This window comes from Electrophorus electricus, chromosome 10 (assembly GCF_041902795.1).
Source record: "Electrophorus electricus isolate QZ-2024a chromosome 10, ASM4190279v1, whole genome shotgun sequence".
NCBI classification, from domain to species: domain Eukaryota; kingdom Metazoa; phylum Chordata; class Actinopteri; order Gymnotiformes; family Gymnotidae; genus Electrophorus; species Electrophorus electricus.
In genome coordinates, this window is record NC_137506.1 from 4,180,420 (window position 1) to 4,202,408 (window position 21,989).

The 21,989-nt window shown below is 38.2% G+C and overlaps 1 protein-coding gene across 8 annotated transcripts; it reads right to left on the reverse strand.

Annotated features, from left to right (window-relative positions):
* Positions 1-57: 57 nt before the first annotated feature.
* Positions 58-20,624, reverse strand: xdh (xanthine dehydrogenase). Of its 8 annotated transcripts, none has more exons than XM_081721750.1 (36): positions 20,437-20,615; positions 20,225-20,282; positions 19,371-19,467; positions 18,976-19,084; positions 18,687-18,813; positions 18,518-18,579; positions 17,992-18,072; positions 17,397-17,492; positions 16,983-17,124; positions 16,708-16,800; positions 16,273-16,424; positions 15,935-16,028; positions 15,388-15,497; positions 15,042-15,226; positions 13,412-13,574; positions 12,589-12,678; positions 12,328-12,497; positions 11,842-11,968; positions 10,977-11,099; positions 9,306-9,402; positions 8,918-9,042; positions 8,318-8,451; positions 7,707-7,794; positions 7,457-7,543; positions 7,170-7,361; positions 6,678-6,823; positions 6,347-6,428; positions 6,160-6,255; positions 5,779-5,907; positions 4,686-4,760; positions 3,293-3,345; positions 3,065-3,179; positions 2,721-2,786; positions 2,459-2,647; positions 1,755-1,922; positions 58-1,156 (listed from the first exon to the last, which is right to left on the reverse strand). In XM_081721750.1, the coding sequence occupies exons 1-36, from the start codon at positions 20,590-20,592 to the stop codon at positions 1,106-1,108; spliced, it is 4,128 nt and encodes a 1,375-aa protein (XP_081577876.1). In that variant the 5' UTR covers positions 20,593-20,615; the 3' UTR covers positions 58-1,105. The 8 variants fall into 8 exon arrangements, with proteins under 8 accessions (XP_081577876.1, XP_081577877.1, XP_026875914.3 ...); XM_081721751.1 differs by having other exon boundaries at positions 16,708-16,794; positions 17,992-18,075; XM_027020113.3 differs by having other exon boundaries at positions 59-1,156; positions 17,992-18,075; positions 20,437-20,614.
* Positions 20,625-21,989: the final 1,365 nt, after the last annotated feature.

Sequence of the window (21,989 nt, forward strand, 5' to 3'; positions counted from 1 at the left end):
TACTTTCTACAAAACCACAGCAAATCCCTAGAGAAGGTACTCTGTAGAACAGATGTAGTCTTACCTGGATAATCTAAATTGCTGTTGGCATTTCTGGCCCTGAGTAAGATAAGAGTGCCAATAGCATCCAGACTCACAGAGTTTACTAAAACAAACTGTGGTTTAGTGTCCACAGTACTGTTGTTCTAAATCTAAATCTGTAGAACTAAAAACTGGACCCTCTGCTCATGGCTTTAAGGCTTTAGATGTTGATAGCATTAAAAGATTTAATGATATTGTTTTTTTATTGAATGAGAACTGAAACATATTGTGCACAAAAGAGTATTTGTTTCTAAACTGGTTTCAATAAGGTTTTTACAGTACCACAGTCATGATGAATTATGATGAAGTTATGGCATAATTGAATATATTCTTCTGTATACTATTTATCAATATCTTATCTCATGGATCATTAATGCACTATCCTGTGCAGCCCAGAAGAAAATAAATTTCCCTTTGTAAGTCTTAGCTCCTCCTACTGGCCTCAAGAAAGGACTTTTCTTTGCCTCTGAGTTTGTTCATTAGAGAACTGGACATATATTTCTGTAAATGTATTGCGAATATGTTTTGTTGTAAATAGCATTTGAAAATTAAACTGATTTGATCTGAATAATTTGTGGCATGAAATGCTTTAAATTGGATTTAGAGTATAAATTAATTGGAGCAAACGCTCCCTGCTCCTGGGGTTACCTGCAGTTTAGTGACAATCCTAAAACTGCTGATTCATCTAATTATTTTCTTCAGAAATCATTAATTGATACAATGTTAGATTAGGATTGGTGACACCACTAAGTGGAGGGTTGGGGAGTAGTAAGATTTAATAATGGGAGACAAAGATGATAATTCATTTACTAATAATTCATAGCTCTGAAGGTAATTCTCATCAGTTTGCCTAAAATCAACAATTAACTTTGTTGATTAGTTAAATAATATGAAACAGAACATTAATTAAGTCTTTTCTTGCTAAGAGATGCTAAGACAACTGAGTGTGCTATGAGAGCCAATATTGCTTCAGATACAACCAGGGGGACAGTATTAAATGCTAAATGTCTTGGTCTTCTGTGGCTTAGACCCTCACATCCCATGGTGTGTAGGTCCCTGGCTCAGGAGGAGGACACTGAAACAAAATGCCCAAAAGAGAATTGTTCATCTTTCATATATAACAAAGAGGAATGTTAACTTTGGAAAAGCTCTGGAATAGCTCTGCTTTTAAATTCTCATGCTAATAATTATATATTTTAGGTTTTATGTACATACTGAACAATTCACAGTAGTTCCTGCATAATATGCATCCTAATTAATCATTATATAATAAGCCTATATTTTAAAAGGTTACTTATGTTTTTTAATTCAAGTACGAAAAACTCTAACTCAACTTATAACAAATAATAAGTGTAAAAGAACAGCAAAAACACAAAACCATGTATTTCAAGGTCTTCCCTGGACTTGACTGAACCACTGTTTTTTATGTCACCACTCAATATTTCATCTTTGAAGACAAAATTAAAATTAAAATTACTGTAGATATTTGAGTAGATGCCCTGAGTTGCATATGTACCTATTATTGTAATTATAACACATTAAGTAATGTATCTTAGTTGGCCTCTAAGTACAGCTATAAGGTAGGTATGACTAATAAATTTGGCAGCTCAGTTAGAAAGTAAATTTGTTAAATTTGTTAGCTGTCTGTTAAAAGGGGAGTTTTGACAACATACCAGTTTGGTGAATTTGTCCTCACAAGCATTGCGTATTCTTTCAGGTGTGGCAGGACTGTCCAGTCTGAAGGGGCCAATAAGACCAGATTCTGCCCTGGCAGCTGTGATGGCATCTTTAATTGCATAAAAGACTGAAGCAGCCAGAAAGAGAGGAGGCTCTCCAACAGCCTGAACACAACACAGTGACATAAATGAAATATACAGACATATCTCACTATAGATTCATGTCATCTTAAAATCTATAACAACACAAATGACACATCTAAATCTTTAGACACAACTCAGAAATATTTTAGACTAATTAAGTTTCTAGAAAGCATACATAAACATACAATAACAGGAAAATGGATACAAATACAATTTTCTAAAGTCAGCATTTAGCAATAATTTTAACTTATTTAGTAGTAATAAGCACTAAGTGATTTTTTCTTACTTATTTAAAAGCAATTTTACAAGTGATTACTGTACTGAGATTATTTTTGACAAGATGGGGTTGTGGCATTTTGTTTTAATAAAATCTTAGAAAGTCAGTTTTTTGTTTTTTCTGATGCTAATAAAATGTTGGTGATGGATTTAAACATGGTGAGTGCTCCTTTCATCCAGTGAAAGGCAATAGTTTCATATTCTACTTTGAGATTGAGAGGAAACCGTTCATCTGAGTCCTAATACAGAAGAAAGCAATAAGACATGAAGGCCAGTCTTACCTTTGAGGAGAAGATGGCCTTCTCATTGGGAGCATCTCTGAGGAGGGAGACCTTCAGTTCAGTGGGAATGTCTCCAAAAGCAGGAATTTTGTACATGCCAGGACCACGGGTATAGAGATAACCCTGAGAAGAGTAGCGCAACTCCTCTAGTGTAAACAGACCCACACCTTGCATGAATGCACCCTCCACCTGCAAACACATTATAAAATGACTCAGTTAAATTTGACACTGGACCAGGTCATGCATTTGAAAGAGAGTCTACCTGACCAATGTCCAGCGCTGGGTTCAGACTTTTGCCCACATCCATGACAATGGAGGTATGAAGGTTCTGAGGGTGTCAAATGCCATTATATCACCAAATTTGAATTATATCACCAGACAAAAATCAAAAGTATTAGAAATGGACATCCAAATAAACTAGTAGGGTCAAGTTATTATTTTGCAAATGTCATCATACATTCTGGTTTTGTCTGGTAGTAGCTAGGCATCATGTAAATCACATTGTTCTGATTCTATGTTGCTTTTATTCATTGTTAGTCATGTTAGTTTTCTGAATGAAGTTTTTCTTCAAATTTACAATATATCACTGATCATAGTGTTTTTTACCTTGTGGCTGCCAGTCAGACAGTCAATCTCCACCTCTGAGACAGCTACACCATAACTAAAGTAGTTAAATGGATGCCCTGAATTTGTTTCAAAGTCATAGCCAAGATCTGGAGTCCTGCAAAACAGAATAAATGAATATATAAAATATTCTCATAATTTTGTGGACAATAATGCAAAATAAAAAAAAAGGATTAAAGGTAATCAAGGATCAGAAGGTTTTGAACGTACTTATAAAATCCATTTGCTGATAAGTTCACTCTATCAAAGTAAGCTGCTGTCACCTGTAAAAGAAGAAAACACAGTAATTGCAAAAATTATTTTGTTGCACAAAGTTATTTCATGAGGTACTGATACATTTATATTTTATTCACATATTTCACTAATGTATGAAACTTTATTTATGTTCATAAATAATCTGTTAAATATTATGAAAAGTTCACGCCCTGGCCATGTGTTTAAGAGGGCCTTTGTTCCAGCCTTTGTAAGGGAGTACACCTTGGTGTGGTCTGTTTGACCTTCACTGCAATGGAACAGACATAATGCAAGGATTGGTAGCCACTGAAGGAAGCAACAACCTGCCTGTTTGTAACTGGGCAGAAATGTAAATAAAGTATCACATATCTCTATTTGTGGCAATTGGCTAAGTGTTTTTGTGTCTGATGACCAATGAAAGGTGATAGCACTTGTTTTAGCAACTTTAAAATTGATTCAAAGTGCCTTCTTTGGAGATAAACACATGAATGCTGAATAAACACATGCTGCCTGGCTGTGAGTGATAAACCTTCACTAAGACTTTGTGTGTTTCCTGATCAAGGCCAAAGAACGCTAATTATCCACCACACATAGCACTAGTGGCCTAAAGGTTATATGTCACCAAAGCCAATACTGACTTATTCTGCCACTGTCACGGTTGGCCCCTCCTAGTGTCCCTGTCTCCATGGGTTCCCTGTCTCATGTCATTGGTTAATTTTCTCCATTCTTGTTCCAGTCCCTTTTTTTAGTTTTCACCTCATTTGTATCACCTGTGCATTGTTAGTCCGCATTACCCTGTGTATTTAAACCCTGTGCTTTGTTAGATTGCTGGTCTTTGAAATCCATACCTCTGTCGTCTTTTCTCTGCCTGATATATTGTGATTCCTAGCCTCTTTGTTAGTCCATGCCTCAGTTTACTCTATGTATCTGTTTGTTCCAGCCTCTGTTTTCTTGCTACCTGTAACTTTGAATTTCTATGTTGGCTCATTGACACTGGACCAGGACTAAGACTGATTATGGAGTTGTCCTTAATAAATCTCGCTCTTCTCAGCATATGCGTACGTGTCTTGATCCCTCCACGTTATAGCCAATTCCTCCATGTTTGAACTAGATGTTTTAATGAATTATTGAAATACTTTGCTTAATAGTAAAATATTAAAACCACAAATAAATCTAGTATTGTTGGTTAGCTGGTTTACACAGAAAAGTGGCTGAGATTTCTTTATGATATTGATATGATACACTACAAAACTAAAATCAGCTAACTTTTGATGAAAGGAAAGTCTAGTTCAGAAAAAAATGATTTTCTTGGGGAAAAGAAAGTGTGGAGTGGTTGCATGTGCAGAGGTGATTGACTCTGTCTACAAACCCAGTCCTCCCAGAAGCCTTTAGGGTTCTTGGCTTTGTATGGCTCCAGTCTCTGCAGCAACGTCTTGCAAGCGTTCTGAGTCACATTGGAGGGTTAAGCATTATTTTATGTGTTACTACTGCTCAGACATGCTCAAATATAACACCATATACACATATACATTTTTCCCTTCTTCTCCTAATGTGACTTAGCCAATTCTGCATGTAAAAATAGGTTCTCCTCTACTAACAAAATCTTCCCCAGTTTGGAAGGGCAATGGACAGATCAAACCTTCGTAGACTGGCACTGCATCTTTACAAACTACTGGCTGTGTGGCACTGCCAAGCACCACAGCATACTAACGTATGACTAGCTCATACAATATGTCCTTCCCTCTCAGTAACAATGTGACAGTAGGCTAAGTAATGGCTGAGTAAGTAGTGTTTAACCACTCTTGCTGAAGTGTGAGGTAAAGATAACACATTTTCATATGGTAATATTCCACATACCTACCAGACTGAATAACAATAACATTGTGTAGAGGAAGCATCAGCTGAGTGGATACTACAGTGAGAGGGGATCGGGACCTCATCGTTGTAAAGCCTCCAGGGCGACTGAGAGCTCTCTCCAGTGCTGAGCATGATGGACCTCTTTAGCACTGCTGTTTTTGACAGCAAGACCACACATGGAGAGGGGGCAGAGCCCAGCAAACTACACAGGGCTGGCATCCACTATGTTCTCCATCTCCATGTGCTCACCTGGCATTGTGCTATTCAAAAGGGCTAGGGTATTGAGTCTGGGTAGTTCTCCCCAGACTCTCTTTGGGCTGCCTCGTATTAATGGGCTCTGTTCTCTCTCCTGCTCTCAGTCTCTGTCCTTTATATTTCATAAATTCCTAGTGGATGAGTAGCACAGATGGCCATGGATTAATGAAGCCTAAGAAGACAAGCTCTGATTTTGCTACCCAGAACCAAAACCCGGCCACTGACTTCTCTGGTTCTGTGAGAACTTCATCCTGCATGTGTTGTAATTAAACATGCCAAATTCCTTGGGTTTGACATGCTACTTATTCTGTGGATAACTGCTCCCTCCCCACTTCAGCGCTCACACTTACATAGACAGCCATGCCATTGAGGTCTGAGGACGCAGAGGCTGCGGTGGGGCTGGTGTTGGGGACTGTGTTAGTGCTGGTCTCACTGATGAAGATCTTTGTGCTGGGGATTTCCAGAGTTCTGCTGGCAACCTAAGCAACAGTGCCAGAAAAAGAAGCTAGCAGGGAATGGCATCGTGCATGCTGATTCTGAGTGCTAGAAGAAGCTGGGTGTCATTATGTAAATCACACAAGTACTTCTGCTGACATGTTACATAAATAACAGCAAAAATGCGTAACAGCCAAAATATGTAACAGCAAACACACACTGCTCATGCGATAAAACACTGAGGGCTTGACCTTCTTGTCAGAGAACAGACCTGGACATATTCTGACTTTGTTTACCTGGACCATTTTAGTGTGCAGGCCTTGTCCCATTTCTGTTCCACCATGAGTGAGAAGAACTGAACCATCTGTGTAGATATGAACCAGTGCTCCTGCCTGCAATCAATCAGTTATCAAAACATTCAATACACACCCATGCAAGCATACATACACACATTTTTCAACAAGAGGCTGTGGTTCAGCTGACCTGGTTGAGGAAGACTGCAGTGAAGCTGATGCCAAACTTGGTGGGAATGATGGACAATCCTCGCTTGGTCCAGCGATGCTGCCTGCAATCACAACTGTAGTTCTAGCTCTAGCTAGCTGTAGAATACGTAGTGCAACACAGTCATAACAATCACGGTTAGGGTTACGGTTAAGGTTAGCAGCTGTAGCTCTAGCTAGCTGCAGAATAAATAATGCAATGGAATGCAAATCTTCCCAGCTATAGGATACTTCAACAAATATAGTGTCAGACTATCAGATGATACATTCTACAAGCATTTAGTCCCTTTTCAATAAGGCATCATGTCTCTCACTTGTTATACAGCTCTACATTGGCCTTGCGCTGGTGAAAGTCTGAGATGTTCATGCACTCTCTCCAGCAACGGTCTATGGTGAACTGCTCCAGACACTGGTTAAAAGGCGTGTATTCTCCCTGCTTGTACAAATTCAGCTCCCTCACCTTCAAGTGCAAGGAGACACTACAATAAACAACCCTGTGTGGTATATTAAACAAGTAAACATGTCAGACAGCTGTAACCTTTTAATGAAGAGTCTACACCATTGCCATAATTCAAACTACTTTTAGTACCTCTCACACTCACCATAATATAAGAGAAAAACATTTATGGCAGTTATCTAATAATATTAGTTAAAGAAGACAATAGATAGTCATATATAGTTGGAGAAATAATTGGCAGTAGCTTCAGTTAGTTACACTTACAGTCCTTGTAATATCAAAATTAATAATGTTATTATTCATTTATTATTTTTATAGAAAGAGAGAAGGCAGAAATCCCCAGGCAAACCTGTTCAGCAGGGAGCCCACAGGACAAAGCCACATCATTTATCCAGCTCTCTGCTACCATCATGCCCTGTGGCCCACCAAAGCCCCTAAACGCAGTGTTGGAAGGCAAATTGGTCCTACATATGTAGCCAGTCCCACGAACATGGGGGATGTTATAGCAGTTGTCCATATGCAAGAGTGCCCGCTCCATAATCTAAGGGAAATAAAGGCTTGTTAAGTTTGTAGTATTTAATGTCATTTTATTCCATTAAGAGGCACTATAGAGCAGAATCTTAAAATGTCACTCACTGAGAGAGAGAGGTCCATTGAATTTCCTGCATTGCTGTAGTAGGTCACATCAAGAGCCATCACTTTTCCATTTTTCTTAAATCCAACCTGGACAAATCATTATGGGGAAATACACATGCATGTACCTTCGCATAGATCACTTTACACATGCACAAAAACATAATGATCATTATATCATGGAGCAAATATCACTCTGACATGGTCTCAGTCAAATGACTGCAACTGATCTGCCTATGGCTGAACTACTTACCTTGTAACGTCCAAAGAATGGGTGTCGGCCTCCTGACACCAGCATGTCCTCATCACGGTCCAGCATGCAGCGCACTGCTCTCTTGACTCTACGGAAAAATTTAATCACTGTAACGTGTTAGTCAATTCAATTAGGTTCAATTAGTTTTTTTCCCCCCTTTTTTTCCATAGTCTCAAAACAGCTGTACAGTCCAGGTCTAGGCTTCCCAATAACCAAGCCAAAGGTGACAGTGGCATGGAAAAACTCCATGGGTCAGCAAAAGGAAGGAGCCAAATTTGAAAGGGAAACCCATTCTCCTTTGGGGAACTCAGATTAATAAACAAATTATTCATAATTAATTATAGATAGAAACAGAAAAGACACACAGGAACACACAGCAACTCAGAAAATTATGATAGTTCAGGGGAATAATTTCTGTGCCATCCAGGTGATCTCAGACTGCTTAGTTTCACATAATTATTGTTTATGACAATGAAGTATGTCAGAAGTAAAATGACTGTGAGCTAGTGTCATGTCAGGTAATTCCATGAAGAGAAGAAGCAGGAACGTGTTGATTGGGTCCAGAAAGGGGAGATTAAGAAATATAATTGATCAAGCACCAGTTTTCTTACTTATGAGCAGCAACAGCCACAATCGTTGAGAGAATGGTGCTCCGGGTCTCTTTCCCACCGAAACCTCCTCCCATTCGCTTCACTCGACACACTATGTGACTGGCTGGTACCCCCAGTGCTTTTGCCACAAGTGCCTGAAACCAAGCCATGGTGTTGCTAACTAGAACCATAGTAATGTCTGCCATACCCATCTCCTGTGGGAGATGAATTAGTAATTCTTCTGTTAGGTGGTGGTTAGGTGCCTTGTGTGATCTTCGGCTATTTTTCAGATTCATTTATACTAAATGTCAATTTGTGAATTTTAAAGAGACACATCTTTACAAACATTTAAAACATGTCAGATCTCAGGAGAAAATTATTTTGAAAGTTAATCCATATCATCGATCCTCATCCATATTAGTACATTAGTTTGGCTAGTGTAGCCACCAAGAGTTGCTAATGCTTACACAATGTACATAATAGTAATATAATATTTATATAGGATTTATTACTGAATGATGTATGTGTTATGAACATTTCAGAAATTCTTTAAGCACGGATCTTTAAATAAAGTAGAACAGTTAGAATATGTCTAATTCACTATTCACAGTGTTTGCTCACTTGTGTCTTAGCGGTTGACTGGGTAGACACAAACAGCTCCATTTCTCCATCTTCTCCTCGAGGTACGGCCAATGTACAGTTTGTCTCCAGGTAAAAGTGCTCCTGGCCCCCTATGTGTATCTCACCTAGGGACACCCAACCAGAACACAGGAAGAAGCTAATTCAGGTAATTGTTTAGAAAGACTATGACTGCAATCAAACAATGCTGCATTTGTGCTTTAGCTTGGAGCTGCAACTCAGGACTCTGAAGGTTAAATGGGTTTATATGTCAGTGACTTTTAATTACCTCCTATATTTTGTACAGCAAATGCAGACTTAAGCAATAAAATAACACAATCAGTACTACTATGCTACTGTTCTCATTTTAAACTAAAAGGGGCTTTTATACCTTGGAGAATGTTATCAGACTCTTGAAACCCTTGAGTGAGATCTCCTCTTTCTATAGTTCGTGTGGGCTGGTAGAATGACTCATTTGCAATGGCATCCTAGCAAGAAAGAAATAAAGGAAAAAATGACCCAAACATGTACTGCAGGTAAGCGTGCAGACTGGTTACAGAGACAAGCGTATCTTTATGTTCTGATTCATTTAGTATGTTATGGTTACTTTCAGTGGTGGGCAATGTACACAAGTCCTGTACTTGATTTTAAAGTAGAGATACTCTGGGTAAATTATTACTTAAGTAAAAATATTTTATCTATATTTGGACTTGGGAAATTATTAAAGTTAGTACACATACATCAAAGTAATTAATATAATTATAATATTTCAAATAATAATTCAGAATAATTATGATAACAATTTCTTTTAAGGGGAGCTATGTGGTTTCTGCTCCACCATTACACAAGGCCCAGAATGCAGAAGTGGCCAGACCTGACAGGCAGTATGGTGGCAGACCCGTCTGAATGCTGTAGATATGCAGCTACAGCTGACTTTCTTGCTTCTATATGGATGGCACATACATACAGAATGCCACATTTGCCAATATAAAACTGTGAGGCATTAACACTGGTTTGGCAATATAAAGGTGTGTGGCATTAAGACTGGTTTGCCATTATAACAGTGTGTGGCATTAAGACTGGTTTGCTCTAATCTGAACATGTATCATATTCTTTCACATTTTTAGATAATCTAATTTGACCCCTTCAGAATATCTCATGCTATAGAAAGCAGTGGAGAAGGACAAGCAGGGTATTTTACTTTGAAATGTTATTGAGTAAAAATGGAAAATGTAATAAAGTTCAGATACTTGGAAAACAATTAAGTAACATAATTAATTATTTGTGTGAATTTCTTTAACAACTGTATTAGGGTACTTGACTTGTAATCGGAGGTTTGCTGGTTCAAGCTCCACCACTGCCAAGCTGCCACTGTTAGGCCTGAGTCAGGCTCTTAACCCTCAATAGCTCAAGTTGTACTCAGTCATAATTGTAAGTTGCTTTGGATAAAAGCATCAGCTAAATGCCATAAATGAAAATGTAAATGTAGTGGTGACAATCAAATCCTAAACAGGGGTCCTCAACATGGCTTTCAGATTAATTTGAAAAGTCCTCAGCATATGTGTTCATGATGGAAGGTTTTTGGGTGTTAGAAGTTGGTAAAAACTCAGGAGATACAATTAATATCACTTTAGCTGGGTTGTAAGAATAGGCAATAACACAACCCACATTAACTGCTGAAACAGCCACCAGTCCAGCATATTTAATCCAATAAAACGTTAGGACGTTATTTGTACTTGGAATACCATCTGAAGGTTGATTCAGACTTTCTTTGGCATGGGAAATATGTGTGAATATATGAATACATACATGTGTTTACTCTCTGTATGGGTACATTTGGTAAAATCAAGTACAATTTGCAAAAGAAAGTAAAAGAGACTAAATTTATTTAGGTGTAGATTATTATATCAGATAGATGTTATATGAGTATTGAAGTATTACATAAACTGCCACCACCATCACAAAGACAGCTGTGGGGGTGGTATGTGCATGTGTATGTGTGTGTGTGTGTGTGTGTGTGTGTGTGTGTGTGTGTGTGTGTGAATGTAAACTACCTCCACACCTGAATGGTGATAATCACAGCCTGCAGTTCCTGATAAGAGATCCTCACAGCTTTGGCTGCCCTCTGTGCATGGGCTGGTGTGTCTGCCACAATGGCTCCCACTATGTGACCCACACATGTGACCTGGGAGTGAGGGGTAAAGGTACATCATCACCATGACACCAAGCACAGACAAATTGTTGTTATTATTTGAGACTGTGTAGAGATTCACTGTGTCAATCTATGGAAATATGTGCAACACATGCTGTGAGTAAGACACACATATATAATACGTATAAAATAACTTTAAAACTAATTCGTAGCACTTTGGGTGAGGTCTGGTAATGTCTTATAATCACCATCTATAATATTTGAGTGACCCAATTAGAAGAACATGATTCTTGGATGTAACTGATTCATTGACAGTGGACTATCATTGATCATGCTAATAGAAAGTCCTCAAACTCAAAAACCTGAGATTTACTTGTACTCCACCAACTAAATTACATTATTCTTTTCCATCGATAAATGATTATCCAATGTACAGTTAGTACTGCAGTAACTATTAAGTATCACAGTAACTAAGCTCTTTGATATGATCATTCTGTGCGCAAAATACAGGTCAAGTAAGAGGCATATGAGAGGTTTCTTCTACAAGACTAGAGACCTACAAACATCTTAAGGATGACCTCTTTCAGATATCCCTTCCATGTATTTTTTGCTGTTGGTTATGACACACAATTAATATGCAACAACAGCCAGTTAAACTTTATTTATATTAAAAAAAAATGCCACTGGATTTAATGTTAGATTAATGATTCCTGTTAGTTATTATGAACTGACAATAGTTATTATGTCAGAAAACCTTATACATTATGTTGGTAACCTTTTCATCAGCAAGGACAGTCTCATCATAGACCACAGGTCCTGTTTTGTTGCTCCCAGGAATGTCCTTGGCACAGACAAATGTAACCACTCCTGGAACTGCCATGGCATCTGTAGTATCTATAGATCTGCCAAAAGATATGTCACACACATGAAGCATGCCAAGTAGTGGAAAGAGTACTCATAATCTGTAAAAAAAAAAAATAGCAAGTGTATTTAATTCAGATGAAATGCACATAAATCAAAGCAATGATTAAGATGAATCAAAGCAAATGCACTTTTCCAAGAGAGTAAAAAGGTTGGAATTATAAACTAAAGGATAAAAGGACTTTATTGTTACATTTTCCTGGCCAAATATGTGGCTACACTTTTTTTCATTAGACACATTGACATGCCTTGACATATCTGAACCCTATAGAGAGATCATCATAATGTACATCAAGCAGGGGAAAAAAAACATTCAGTAGTTTGGTTAGTTGCTGCTCACTTAATGTAAGCATGAGGTTTAGTGCTGGTGACCAAAGCCAAATAGAGCTCATTCTTATAACAAGGGATGTCGTCACAATAGACTGCCTCTCCTGTAGCCTGCTTCACTGCAGACAGATGCATGATGGGGCGGCCAATCACATCATCCATGTTCTGACCAGGAGGGACTGCCTATAAAAGTAGACAATTGCTTTATGTAGCAGGGATGTATAAACCCCATGATCATGTAATTTAGATTTGCAACACAGTTAAGCCTGTGTACCTGGAAAAGTTGAATGCTGGTTGCTGAGTCCAGATGGGAAGGCGCTACAGCACTGGCATAATCAGGTCTGATATCCTCAGTAGAAAGATGCTGGGGAGACACTGTTCTATCAGCTGTATACAGAACTTTCTATTTCTCTACAGAACTATTTCATTTTTTAACCATACACTTTTTAAAAATTAAAACCTTTACATTCTTTGGTGTGATTAAGCCCATTCAAATTTCAAAATGTAATCAAATATTATAAATTCTATTTATCCTGGAACTGGCTAAGACAAACGTTTCTAGTGTCTGAGCAATTTTGTCTGGTTCATGTCACGGAACACTCCCCCCCACGAGTCACGTGGGTCTGCCGCATGCAGGGGGGTTCACCATAGTTTGTAGCCACACCCTCCGTGATGGCACACACCTGTGCAGGGGTTGACGTTAAGTGTTTGTCTGTCTATTTAAACCCCCGCCTGTGTGTGCCTCGTCGTTGGTCATTGTTACTCTTACTGTTATCGTTAGTGTTATTGCGTGTGTGTAGCCATTGTTAGTGTGATATGTCGTTGTTCCTGTCTACACTGTTCGTTGTTATGTGTGAGTGCCGCAAGTGTCATCAATGTTCTATGTCATTAAATATCTCACTAAATCGAGGGAGTCTGTGCGTCCTGTTCCACGCCCTGTGGCACTTGGGCCAACTTTACAGTTCATATACATTAATTTAGCAAATTGTCCATAATTTTAACTGTGCTGTGACTGAAGCAAACAGAAAAAGTTTACTGTACTGTTATAAAAGTTAATTACTGTTTTCTGTGGTTAGTTGATATGTTCATTGTCTGACCTCCTGAGCCAGTTTATGCTGGACAGTGAGGAAGAATTTGAAGAACAGGCTGATGGTGAGTGTGCGTCTGTACGCCACCATGCCGCCTGGCGCAGAGGGAGACAATGTCATCTCCTCAGTTAAGTAAGAGCAGGCATCCTGCAACATCTCCTCATCCCACTGCCTGCAACCAAGTGAACAAAGCAGAGCTCATGAGAGTAGCACCTTCATATGTATATGTAATATCTGGGGGGATTCTTGGCAAGTAGCATTTCACAGGTGCTACGTCCATGGAACTTTCCATTTCAACATCACCTTTCACTGTTTGGAAATTCCCCCAGTTATCCTGTATATCAGTGGCAACCGGAGAAAAATAAGACTGGTGAGGTGAGACTGTTGGTGGCATACTCAAGTCAGTTTCAGCAACCATCCCAATACAACTTAACACAAATTACTAAGGCGCTGTGAAATAGCCAGTAATTATTCCATTTGCATTTAAAATCAACAGAATAATAAATGACTATTATCATTAGTTGCATCTCTAATGTGCTCAGAAAGAACAGTATGCATCATTAGAAAAACATTTGAATATATTTAACTAAAATAGAAGGCTTGGTTTTTAAAAGTTAATGCAGTGGCCTTATTATCTAGCTGTAAATTAGGTATACAAAGGAAATTACACATTACAACTGCCTAAACCTCGTAGCTGTAAAGCGAACTCAGCTCAGCTCAGTTCACCACTAAAACACACAGCTGGCTATCTAAAACTAGCAAACTACTATCTAAAAAAAGCTAGCTTGCTAACTGTTAGCGAACGCTAGCTAGCTCAATTTGCCAGAGCCAGTAAATTAGCTACACAACGGCCTGTTAGCTAGGTTAGCGATTTAAGTTAACGTTATCTAAAAGTTAATTAACACCATCATCAATAACGTCAGTTGTCCCTACTCCACCACTGACTGACTGTTATCAATAAAGTCAGCTTTATCTCCTACTCCACGGACCGACTCTTTGATCAATAACGTCAGACGTATCTACTCCAACAATGACTGAATCTGCTTGGGGCGATAAATGAAGCGCCCTTTAGGCGTCAGATTTGGAAAACGCTGATTAACTAAAATTATGTTGCTATGTCTTCTGTGAGCAACGGTCAGCAATTGGCTGCGATGCTGCTCTGCTTGGGCGATATTTCTAGCGCCCCAGAAGAGAGAATGAATGAAAGCTAACTTCCCCCAGTAAATTTTTTATATTAGACATTATTGTGCAGTTTAAAACACTCATACTTAAAATAAGTAGTTATTGATTATTAAAAAAAATAATAATAACTTTCAACTTATATATATTTATATATCCTCTTTGTTCCTGTCCTCATCATTGGCTATTGATGATGTGGAATACAGTTCTCTTGGTGATTCTGTTCTAGTCTTTCTAGTCTCTAGGCTGTGAAATCACTCCAAATAAAACTCCAACTGTGCTAACAATAATGGCTGTGAAATCACTCCAAATAAAAATTGCTCACGACCTGCCTGCCTTTCTCCCGTTGTTACATCCAAACAAATGTGTCTCCATTTCATTTATTAAATAATATAGGCCAAGGCTACTAACACTCATCACTAAATTCTACATGCAATTTACAAAACCATATCCAAATTACCGTCCAATAAGTTGACTGCGCGTAGTTGTGGCGAGAACAGTCGTGGAAGCCATTCCTCCGTAGCTGAGCTGGATATCCTGCACAATGTTAGAACCCTCCCAGAAGACCACGTTCATCCCACAGGTGACAATGGCAATGTCATCTTCTTTGCGAGGTGATTGCTTAAAGGCTGAAAAATACTGTCCCTGCAAAACAAAGTGGAATTTCCATTTGAGTCTGATGTAATTATTTAATGTGTCTTCGATTTTAGGTACTACACAACTAGGAATTGTTGTTTTTATTTTAAGATAATTTTAGCTGTTCACATGTCCCTGAATTAATCTCATCAGGTTGTGTTAAATTGGACCTTTCTTGTGTATGGGATCTCAATGGACAGCAGAATCTCTTCTGGTTTCAAAGCAGTTTTCCTGTAGCCTGTGAAGAACTTGTCATCCATCTGAAGGACACGTTTCCCATCTTTAAATATAAGATGCTTAGAGTTTAATATACACATAGTTTCAGCCGTATACTTGTATTTTAATTTACATTATTTGTTTAAATAAATAAATGCAAATATAAATAGAGATAGTATGAGGTACAGTGCTTGCCCATGGTGAAGTTAACTGTTTTTTGCTAGGGTAGTTATGCTGTATGTGATTTTGTGTTATACTGTATTCTATTCTATTCCATTCCATCTTCTTACATTACATTAATCCTATGCTATTTGTCAAATAAGGGCACATATAATAACAATAAATTATGTCTAATAATTATTTTCCTGACTAATAAATCCACTTTTTCCACTTTTCTTTCAGTCTCTTTCCTCTGTATGCACTCTAACAAGGCCTTATCAAAACAAGCAGAGATACAAACAACCTTTGATCCTAGATTTAGAAAAAATATATTTATTTTACCTTTGGACATCAGAGTTAGCTTACAGCCGGCCGCCATAAACACAGGATTAAGGTCTGAAATAGGGCTTGCTGTCATAATATTGCCACCAATAGCCTGACAGCCCACACATGTCATTTAGTCCACAAACACACATTAATGCACACACACAACAAACACATTTGTGAACTTGACTATATTTATATCTAAAAAGACAAACTTTTGTAATAGATTACATTTTTTGAAAAGTTGAAGGTAAGGCATGCTAGGTGCTGAAACTGAAATTATGTAATACTTCCTGGTGATGACTCAATGAGTCAATAAAACATAAACTCTAAAAGGTAAGAAATTGGTGACGTACTGCCACATTTCGGATCTGTTGTCCGGCAAACCAGTGTAACTGCCGGAGAATCGCCTGAAAGACTTCAGTCTTGTAGCTGGGCAGTTTGTTCACCTCCCCATGCAACACATTCCCCAGCAGAGTCAGTGTGACAGATGCTCCAAAGACAATCCCTAAAGTGCATTTGTGACTCAGTGTGCTGTGGATACCTGTTTCACATGTCAATCTATGTCTAATTGCAGTGTAGTACTGAAATATGATTTCACAAATGCATGAAATAAAAATGTATAAGATGCAGGGAATAATGCATTTGCCTCATGGGCCTGTCATACCCAAGGAAGAATTAAAAATGTACATTTGGATTTGGTTCTTTGCAGTGTGCTTATATCAGATGAGGGTAAAATTGATAGCATGGAATTATTTCATGAATGCAATGAGACCCAAAGACATAATTACCATTTTCAGTGTACTGGATGCTGTTCAATTCATCTATGAAGGCCGGTGCCAGGATCAGAGGGTAAAATTGATTCTTATATTTCATCTCTATACCTTAGAAGCAAAATCACAAGGACAATAAAAAAACTCTCAATCGTTTCTCTCAATCAACTCCATTCTGTGGTACTTGAAATGTGGGATAATATACAGTGAAATCTGTTCTTGTTCTTTAAATTAAATGCCATAGCATATCATTTGTATAGATTTACGAAACAACACTGCACTGAGAGCCTTACCCACTTCAGTGTTACCGACCACCAGCTTGGCTGCTGGATACTCTGCCTTTAGCTGCAGAAGTTCTTTCAGTGAACTGGGCTGAATCCATTGCATTCTCTCCCCAATGAACCTCAACTCTCTTAGTGGCTGTTTACTAAGACTCTGCAGAACGACATCATGCCTTTAGTACAGTTGGCTATATGTAGACATGCAGTAAAAACAATGGATGAACTACAAATCAAAAAATTTAAGATAATATTTTTACGTATACTTTTATAACTCTTTACATACAGTTTAAAAAAACTTAGTAATTTTCTTTGAGGCTATATTTGAAGATAACAAAAGTATATGGTACAGTATATAAACTGATGACCCTTATACATTATGCTGTTTACCACAGGACTAAACTGATCTGGGTTCATGTGAGAATGTACCATCAATTCAGGAGGGAAAATAATCTCTTGTGTTGGGTCCAGTGGCATAAATTCTGATGGATCAAACAATTGTTGAACTGAATTAGTTGAATCCCCCTAGAAAAGAGAGACATATATAAAACTGATTCAAAGCAGCAAAAGAACAGAGGGCAGTGCAAGCAAACACCTATTACATAGACAGGTCTGTGATCAGTGGATCAAACATCTATTACATAGACAGATGTGTGATCAGTGGATCAAACATCTATTACATAGACAGGTGTGTGATCAGTGGATCAAACATCTATTACATAGACAGGTCTGTGATCAGTGGATCAAACACCTATTACATAGACAGGTCTGTGATCAGTGCATCAAACACCTATTACATAGACAGGTCTTTAATCAGTGGATCAAACACCTATTACATAGACAGGTCTGTGATCAGTGGATCACAAATAAGGTTTGTGTGTTGTAAACTACAACACTGCGCACAAGGCAGAACAACAAGTAGGAAATATTAAGTTTACCAAGATCATGCACTGACATAGAAAGCTGTTGCCTTGATAATTATAGCATGACAATTTAAGTGGTAGTGTAGGTCAGTGTTTCACACCAATTCTGCTTTCTCTTCTTTCTGTCCAGTGATCATGTAGCAGGCACCAGCCTTTCCTCTGCTCCCACAGCATCCTTCCTTCTGCTGATATAAAGTGGAATTCAAATTCAGCAATTCAAATTTTCAATGTAAAATGTGTCCACAGGTTTTTGAATCTACCACCTTTTCCTGTGCTCGGGAATGTTTGTTTAGTAGCTGTCTTCATCGAGTTTTATTTAATAGGTGTAAAGATGAAAAATACATTCGAAACCCAATTCAGATATCTTAAATAAAACATTAAAAAATAAAATATTTTAAATTAATTTATAACTAAAGAAAAAAAAATCCCAGTGAAGAGCATCAGATTGAATTGTTCCACATGATTATGACTATGATGTCACCGTAATGCTTGGAGTACCAAGAAAAAAGAACAGAAAATAGAAATGGTTATTAGTGGGACCACAATATACTACTCACTTAACAGTGGTGTACATTCATTCATACCAGTAGACAGGTAGACTGCCCTTCACTCCTGGGGTTTTCTTACTTTTGTGAAGGTTTTGTAGCCCTCCAATATGGGTCTATATCCCGTGCAGCGACACAGGTTGCCTGAATGACCACCACCAAACATGCTTTAGTGTATTCAGTCCAATGTCATGCAATTTGCCACATTTAGGAAAACAAAATCATGTTATAGATCATGGGTCTCATCATACCCTGGAAGGCCTCCTCGATGTCCCGCATCATAGGCTGTGGGTTGTTCCTCAGCAGGGCATACATGGACATGACGATTCCTGGAGTACAGAACCCACACTGCGATCCATGTGCCTTAGCGATCCGCTCCTGCACAATATAGCTTATTTGAGAAAGACTGAGATTTACAAAAGTATTGTTCAAAAGTGATTCAAAATAATCAGTGCAAATTTAAGATTAATATAGTGCATGCAATGTGCATACACATAATATGAAGACGCGTGTGGAAATAGACCATCAGAGTGGAAACACCTGCACAGGATGGACTTTGCTGGCTACACTACCAATCCCCTCCACTGTAGTGACAGCACAGTGATGCAGAGAGCATATAGGTGCCAGGCAAGCATTGACAGCCTGGTGACTGAGAAAGGGTCATTAAGGACATCAAAGCAAAAATTATTTTTGAATTTAGTATACATTCCAGTAACGCTATTTACTGTACAGTTGTCTGATTAGGTCTGACTTTCTGCTAACCTACTCATACAAAAAAATATAAAAATCACCTCCATGAATCCAGTGACATTAAAAAAATGATTGTTTGATTTTTCAAACATTACAAAAGAAAACACTTTGAATTGTAAACGGAAGTCCACAACCCATAAGCCTGGTCAGTACGGTTGTGGTGAATTGTGGCATGATGTAGATACACAATCGCATTCCGATTTGAGTGGAACCGGGACACCATGACAGTGCAGGCACCACAACCACCTTCAGCACATCCCAGCTTAGTTCCTGTCAAACACACTGACAGCACTGACATTAAGGAAACCTTACAAAACAGACTGTTATATTTACATAATTATGCAGACAGAGTGCAGCAGAAGTAAGAGAATACAAAATAAAATGATTACACTCCTACTCGGTTTATTTAATGTAAAGTTAAAGATATAGACCAAAGACATACTTGTGTTAAAGCTCAAACAATGTACTGCTATTTCAGCAATGTAAGATTCACCAACAGCTAGGCTACTATCTCCGTTACATGCTGACATGAGATAAAGAACAGAATGGTTGTAAATCCTATTATTTACTTATCACTCTGTGGAAACCAGTCCAAAGTGTTTAGCATTAGGTTCCAAAAAAAAAGAAAAAAAAAGGAAAAATAATTATGCAGCAATTATTATTCTGAATGGCACTCACTGTTCAAACCCAGCAAAGTGTAGCCTATATTTATTACATGATTAGTTGCCCTAAAGTTATGCTAACTTTATATGCTATCAGAAATCATCGCGAGTACTTTGCATCTGCTACGTAGCCTAATGTTCTTTGTCAATATAGCCCGATTTCCAAAACCATGTATGATCAAATAATAAATAGTTTAATGTAATGAAAGGACTTAATCTGATACTTTGAAGACATTCTATAAATTTCAGTATTACCTTTCAGTATTAGAATACTTATGCACATTAGAGATGCACATTATGACATTGACTGTCAGCATATTTCTGTAAAGCGTAACAAATTATTTAACGCATAAAATAAGCGATCGTGGGGAGGATACACTTTCTCCTGAGGTAGGTCAGCAGCGTCATCTCTGGCTCTGCATTTTTCTCCACGATCTGGATAGAGAAAACAGACCTAGGTTGTGCAGGCGGCGTTTTTTCACATCTATGAAATTGATGATCGCTATTGATAATAGCTTATATTAATCTAATTTTTTTTTTTTTAAGTTTAAAAAATGACTCAAAAACCCTACGAAGTATCACGAATTACCTTTTTGCCATTTACGAAGAGAATTAAATCATCTCGATGTTTTTTGCTTATTTCTTCCATAATGGGAATCTTAGAGCTCACTACTCCGTGGTAGCCTATGGAAAAACTAAAACAACTAGTTGCTATGCACTGGAATATACAGTTAAGGCGGGGCATTGTATATCATGTGACCGATCACTATCGGATACACACTTTGCCCGTACAGCGCTCTCTCTCTCTCTCTCTTCTCTCTCTCTCTCTCTCTCTCTCTCTCTCTCTCTCTCTCTCTCTCTCTCTCTCTCTCTCTCTCTCTCTCTCTCTGCGTGTACATACAATAATTGTATCCAATTACATCCAACTGAACCATTTCATTTTGAAAATAATTCAGCCAAGAAAAAGCTCTGGACCTGGGGACAGTTCGTGGATCAAGGGGTCTGGGACAAGCAGATCTAATGGATATTGTTGTTAATCGGAAGCAAAGTCGTGCAATCATGAAATGAACCAGCCTTTTATTACATCAATGTTCCTTTAAATAAATTGTTTAAAAACATGCATTCTCACTACAACAAGAACTGCGGCTATGGCAAGCGGTTTTAACATATAATCGGTTTCGTCTGACTATCCATAATAAAATTATAATTAGATTAGATACATTATAACCATATAGAGAGCGGTGTTGACGACACTAAGCACCTGCTATACCCTCTCACAGTGGTATATATATCAAACTTTTTGTTGTATGTTTAGGGCATTTAGCTGACACTTTTATCCAAAGCGACTTACAGTTATGACTGAGTACAGCTTGAGGAATTGAGGGTTGAGGGCCTTGCTCCGGGGCCCAACAGGGGCAACTTGGCAGTGGTGGCACTTTAACCAGCAACCTTCCAATTACAAGTCAAGTACCTTGTCGTGTCCGTTGAGACAGGAAAGAAAAGACAGGAACCAGTGCGTTACCCTGTGGCCTTTTATTAATGCAGAGCTCTGGAGATGTCACTTCACAACGCAGTGCGAGTGAGATCCAAAGCATAACTTTGGAACAGACAAACTTAATACTTTTTCTCGCCTTGCACCACTTCTGCTTTTGTGTTTTCCCATCTCAACCATTACCTCTGTTTGATCGTCTCGTACACATGTCTTCTTGCTTAATCACACATATGCATGTCTAGGGCATTTCCTTTTATGTCTGGTTTCATGTCTGGACATACAGTAATTATTTTATTAATTCAAGCATTAGTCCTATTTCATTCTGCGCATTATTCTCTATTAATGTAAGCTTAGCATTAATTTAATTTATGAAACCCCACAACCTTAACCACTAAGGTATCTTTTTGATGATGTTTATGTTATATTTATGATATATGATGACAAACATCAAGAACTAAACAAGACCTTATGTGACGCGGCGAGACACTCAGGATGCGGAGAAGGAACACGATTAAACATACACTTTGTTTTTACACACAGCCGCCACATCTATCTCTGCACGTACGCTGTGCACACCTCAATAACCAACAAACACACTACGACACAGGAGACATATATACACTAAAGACGATTACACATAATTCCAAACA